General features: G+C 45.0%; 1 protein-coding gene across 7 annotated transcripts in view; it reads right to left on the bottom strand.

Moving 5' to 3' along the window:
• Positions 1-620: 620 nt before the first annotated feature.
• The window catches only part of GPM6B (glycoprotein M6B), a 153,731-nt gene continuing 148,351 nt past the window's right edge, over positions 621-6,000 (bottom strand). For 5 of the 7 annotated variants that reach the window (XM_073902068.1, XM_073902071.1, XM_073902067.1 and 2 more), the window contains 3 exons: positions 5,777-5,850; positions 4,777-4,842; positions 621-1,834 (listed from right to left, as the gene is read on the bottom strand). In XM_073902068.1, the coding sequence (XP_073758169.1) occupies positions 1,685-1,834; positions 4,777-4,842; positions 5,777-5,850 (290 nt within the window). In that variant the 3' untranslated portion in view covers positions 621-1,684. Of the gene's footprint in view, positions 3,359-4,776; positions 4,843-5,776; positions 5,851-6,000 lie in introns of all 7 variants that reach the window. The other 2 variants (XM_073902069.1, XM_025857419.2) reach the window with 1 other exon arrangement.

Below are 6,000 nucleotides of genomic sequence, written 5' to 3'. Positions count from 1 at the left end.
ACTTAAACAAAACTTTCAAAAATTCCTGGTAATAGCTACCAGAATTAGAAAAGTAAAATTAGGCTTGAGACACTGCCTGTTCTAGAACACTGGACTCTAACAGCACCTCCACTGCTGGAAAAAAAAAATTTAAGTCTGTCATGCAACAGGAAAACAAAACACGCTACTCTGGAACAACTGTTCTACACAAAAGAGAGCTTCTCCCAATTGAAAAAAAAAAAAAAAAAAGTCAAGATCCAAATAGGCATTTTTAGGCATTAACAACAACAACAAAAAGAATCCAAATGAAATATTATACTTGAAGTTCAATTTTAATAGCATCTTGATAAAGGTATGCTTCCTTTCATTTTAATACATTTCTGCACATGTATATGTTTTAAAATCCAGGAAACAGCCAAACCACAAGTTAATTCTTAACAGGAATATACATAGTTAACCCTATATTATGCAGCCCCTTTTAAAAAGCACTGATGCACCCAACAGTTATATGTATCATTTCATAAAGAACAACACAAAGTTTACCGTCACTAATACCCAATACCTATAATCACTTAATGTTCTGGAACACAATGGTTTAGAAGGCAAGTTTCTTTTGAAAATGGCTTAAACTCAAGCAGGTGTTTTTTTTTTGCTGAACATCGAATTTTTATTATTCCAGGAAAGACTTAAAAAAATGAAATAAATACCAACCCTAATTTAATTACTTAAGTATTCAAGTCTATAAAAGTAGGAGGAGGTCTGTGGTCTATTTGTAATTAGGTTTTAGATAGTTGGTATGAAACTGTAAACTTGCTATTCAGACCACATAAAAATGGTTTAGAATGGTGGTCATTTTAATAAGGTAACACTTCTTAATTAAGAAAAACCTTGGTGGAACAAAAGTCTATGAAGGATTTGGGTCTCCTGTTGTAAAATAAATTCTTAGAAATTTAAAACGAATACTCATTAAGGCAGAGCTGACATTTATTTCCCAGGAAGAATGACAACTGGGCCATTTTATTTAAAGGAAATCGATTTTGGAAAGCTTGTCAAGGAGTCCGAATTCAGCTTCTTCAGTAGCAGGTGTAGCAGAATTATAGTAGCTCCTTTTAGCATTATTGAAAAATAGATTTCTAATTGGATCAGGAAATTAATGTGGCCTGGACTCAAGGGGTAGGGAAGGCAGCTAATTTAAAAAAAGTCAATTGTTAAGAATCACATTATCTTTGAGCCAAAGTTTAATAAATGTCAGCTATCAGAAATGGAATGCCCCCCACCCCAATTCCATTTTATGCCCTATATAGGTAAAGTGACTGGAGGACAGATGGCGTCTGTGAATTGATGGTCACGTTCCTTGATGGCGGCACAGCCTCGGTCCCTCGCAGGGAATAGGCCAGAGTTCCATCGCCTCTCCTGGTAGGATCGCTCTACCAATAAACCTGAACATGCCACCAATTTCAGAAAGATCAACTATCCTTTTCTCAAAGTGTTGCCTTTTAAAATGGCTAACATGAAACCTCCAATATCTGCTCTAAAGAAAAAGCTTGACCTGCTGGAAGGTGTTCCTGGAAATACACCCCAGCAGCTCGAGCCGGACAGGGACGTGTTTAGGTTGTTTGGTGGGGTACACATCTGTACTGCAGGGCAGCGGTCTCAGGAGTGGGCAGAGCGGTCGGTTCGTCGGCCGTAACACTCTGGCAAACATTTATGTGTACGAATTGAGTTGTTCTTTTGACCGAGACTGAATATCTTGCAGTTCCTGTTCTTCCTTTGCTTTGATATCCTGGTAAGCCTGCATTTTGCTTGCATCCTTTAAGTAAGCCCAGTTAGAAGACAGTATCATGAGGAAGTGGATCTGGAAAAGAAGGGTGAGCATGATGGCTAGTGAGCATGTCAGAAGGCAAAGCAAGCTGCTAGGCAGATTAGACGGTCTTTACTGTCAAAAGGGAGAGGGTTATTCTGTATTAATTCTCATTCTGCTGTCAGAGCCATCAGATTCTGGAAGCATGCTCTACTAGTATGCTTAAGAGTAAGAGGCTGAAGAAAAGTTAGTATACAAACACGAAGAACTGAAAAAAATGGCCAAAGTTATGGTTAAGAAAAAGCAAAAATGAAATAGGAGAGGGTGGTTTTCGTTTGTTTGTTTTTTTCCATTTTGGGAGTAATTTTAACAACTAACACAGACGTTCGGAAACACCTGGTGTGCTTATTTTAAAATCAGTGCGGGGCAAAGATCTTTCCTCTCTGTGGATAAAAATCAGTTCCCCAAAGGCCTACAAGTGAATGATGCTTATTTTGAGTAACTCATCGACTACACAGTTAACATGGGAAAATTAAGACCTCTAAGCACAGCCTGCAGTCTGTGTGAGCACGTGCTTAGGGGCGCACCTCCAGTTTTCGTTCTAAGACTGCCATGCGTGCAGGTCCCAAATGTACAAATCCTTCTTCTTTACAGTGGGGGCAGCCAACACTTCTTGCCCACTCATTTTCCTCATCTTTCCTGCAAAATCTACATCTCCGGTTCCTCCTATTTCCTTTTCAACATATTTGAGACTTTCAGATCCAGGCACAATTTCTCTTCCCCTCAGAATCTGATGTGCGGTGTGAGACCTGGCTATGAGGAATCAGGGGCTCCGCACCGGAAACACAACAACGCCAGGTAAGGGGTGACTGGGTGGTGCAGAGAGCACACCCCACGTACAGATCCTGGTCTCACAGAAGGTAACAGGGTGCCCTTTATTCTTCACATTGTCCTCTAGCTGGCAGGCTAATTGGGGGGGGGCATGTATTTGGTAGTGAGCCATGTAATCAGAAAAAAAAGTTTTAAAAAAGTTTTAGTCAAATTTAAAATATGTTTGCCTTTTTTCCAGAGTCTAAGAAAACAAACAAAAAAAAAGTCCAGATGAAAACGCATCTCGCTGCCATCCCCTCTCCAGCACTGGTATTGGTTATCAAGCAAGCAACAATAACGGACAAGGCAGGTATTACAAAGTTTTAACACTTCATTTAGAGATACTGCTCAAAGTTCAAGAGAATTGTTTTTTAACGGATGCTCACCAAGGTCAGTACATAACTGAATTCTTTTCACAACGTGGAAATAGCCAGACCTCATCATTTTGTAATTCACTCAGGGTAAGGCATCTAATTAGGCTACAATGCAAAATGAGTGGACTAAAGCTATTTACAAATTACTGTCACCAAACTGCAGCAACCTAGACTCGGCTTTAGTCTGGGGCGTCAGGGAGATTTCAGGCTACCGAGGAGAGCTCCCTACAGCTCCTTGTTGGCCTTAAGCAATTTAGAATTTAGTGCAGCAATCTTCCCGACTCTTAAACTTCAAGACGGCATAGTTATAGGTAGTAGCCATCATGTAGATCAGCTGGTGGAAGAGAACAGAACACGACAGTAAGATACAGGCAGGCAGGGCGGGTGCCCGCTCAGGACCCCCCGCGTGGCTGCTTTCCCGTTTATAATCACCCGGAAGGGGTTCCTACGTAGCACACCAACTTCCTCTCACTTCACATACACGCTGCTAGTCCTGGGCTCTGCCCTCAGGCCGTTTATTACAAAGACTTGGAGGTGTTGAAAGAATCAGAGCGCCGGGGCAGCAGCCCGAGCCACGAAGCTCCAGGCCCCGTGTCCCCTGGTCTTCCTCAGCCTGCCTCTTCCGCCGGCCCCTAGCTCAGCAAGAGAACAGGTCGCCACCGGCATGGAACGGGCGGTTCTTTGCAGGGCCTAGGAAGGAGGAACTCCTTTCCAAGCTCATGCCATTTCCCTCTGGGTCTACCAGTCCTAGATCTCTCGAAATCCCAAACCGAGCCCTCCCGACTTCGAGCTGTACATGCAGAAGCACACATACAGAAACCCGGGGCTCTTGATAGTTGCTCCTCATTAGCTGTGGATTCCCGATTCGCCCATTTCCCTCCGTGCGACCATCCCTGCTTATGGCACGGTCACTGGTGGACACGTAGAGTGGGGCAAAGGTTTAGCCTCCCAGCTGCGGTCAACCAAGGCCCCACGCTGCCTGCTTGTCTCAGACTCTAACCAAGCAGCCTTGTTGCAGGCTAGTTAGTGCTAGGGGGTTTTTGCAGTTTTGTGACTTTGCTCTTTACAGGTTTCCTAACCGTAGTGCTGAATGAAGGGCTCTCGATGGTCTCCAGAGAGCAAGAAGGCTCAGGTCGGGGCTGCTAGAGTGCTGAGACCGGGAGTTCAATGTTAATACAGCTGTGGTCTATACTCAGTAAGATGTCTTTGAACAGAACCACATAAAGCAAGGTCAGGTGTTGTTCCGTTTGACAAAAAATGATGTGACCAGGCGCTGGCAGAAAATGAACCCTGTGTTTCCCCTCTAGAAACAGTGGCTCAGTGTTAGAGGAGACTTTATAGAACAAGATCAACCGTACAGGTAGGTAGGTGTATAAATACATATTTCCACTTGGAAATTAAGATTTCTTGGCAAAGAAATGGGTAATGCCTCCCAGAAATAGCTGTCAGTGACCAAAGTCCTACAAGTCAGGGCGAAATATGCACCCCTGGCCTAGGCCAGGCCTGGGTAACGGGCGGCCCAGCTTCAGCTACCCTCTCTTCTTCCCACAGAATCCAAATCCCACTACGTGTACTCCGGGCCCAGACACGCAACCGGGACGGCCTGCACTCCAGCCCTGGGGTAAGTTTACACACAGGTAAGATGGAACCAGGGCTGCATTCCGGAGGGGTATGGCTGGAAGGCAAATCTGGCATTAGAGCCTCGAGGGAGGGGACCTGTGCCAGCCCGGGCCTGGAGCCATTGTTACTCACCAGGGCAACGACGGTGGCACCAGCTCCGGCGCAGGCCACAATGAACAGGTGATAGGACATGTAGAACTAGGAAAGAACAGGGCACCAGGTGAGCATTGGCTGTGGAAGGAACAGGCTTGCCCCTGTTCTGTCTCCTCCGGGGCTGCTTTCTGGCAGGCTGCGTGCCTGTGTGCACGCCCCGGCTGCCCACCGCCAGCACCTGATAGGGGGACTTCTAAAGCTTTCTGATGCCCGGGCTGTACCCATGACCAAGTCAATGGCAGTAGCCGGGCCTCCGCCGTGAGTATGATTCTCCTCGATGACTGCTCTGTGCCGTCACCTTTGGGTACCCCTGCTTGGAACCAGGCCCTGGTATGGATCCGCTAACTGGCCAACATGTCAGTAACTCACTGCTTCCCCAAAGCAGGCTAGGATTCTCTTAAGTATGCAAGCTCCCACTAGTGCACTTAAAAAAAAATGTTCTTTTACGAACAGTTATAAACCAATGCCTAAAGAATATTCTAAGGTCTGATTTTAAACCAAAGTGGGTTAGGATATACTGCTAGTTAAGAGTGAAGCAGTGATCAACTGTGATTAGATTTAGAGAAACTGGGCTTCTGTACAAATTCAAGGGGCTCTTTTCTATGAAAATTAATTTGCATTTGTTCTGTGATAAATGTCCTACTTTGAAGAGCTTTGTGAAGGTGAAAAAGAATCTACATGTATTTTCAGATGGATGAGACTAGGATCACTCTCAAATTATCGCCCAAGGAGAAAGCTCTCTGAGTGCTAAGCATCCTCACTGAATCGGCTGGACCATGGGAAAGGGGGCATTTTCTAGGTAAAAAATGGATGAATGTGGGTAAAGACAGACTGTTTGATCTTAAAAAATCTGCAAAGAAAAGCTTCCCTTACTAGCATTTGCACCATCTCCTGCTCTTTCTACCTCAGAGGGCCCTTTCCTCAGCCTCCTTTGCCAAGTGACCATGTCCAGGCCCTGACAGGAGAAGGGTTTATTTACCTCATTGGTGTTGCAGATATTCTCAAGGGCAGAGCCACACATTTTCCCAGGGAAAGCATTCCAAGGAATGATACCTGTGAAGTGAATCCCAACAGAATGTTAGTTATTAGTGGCCCCCACAGTGCCCCGTGCTCTCGCTGGTCCTCATCAACACTTGACAGCTCTGTCCTCTGCAGACCAGGCTGTTTAGACAGCAGCACGAGAGCAAAGTCAACTTAAGAGCC

The sequence above is a fragment of the Callorhinus ursinus genome, unplaced genomic scaffold (assembly GCF_003265705.2).
Source record: "Callorhinus ursinus isolate GAN/ISIS: 27379988/994484 unplaced genomic scaffold, GSC_fseal_2.0 scaffold16, whole genome shotgun sequence".
In the NCBI taxonomy this organism is placed as follows: domain Eukaryota; kingdom Metazoa; phylum Chordata; class Mammalia; order Carnivora; family Otariidae; genus Callorhinus; species Callorhinus ursinus.
The sequence above is the reverse complement of the archived record's forward strand: the minus strand, read 5'-3'. Positions and strand labels throughout refer to the sequence as shown.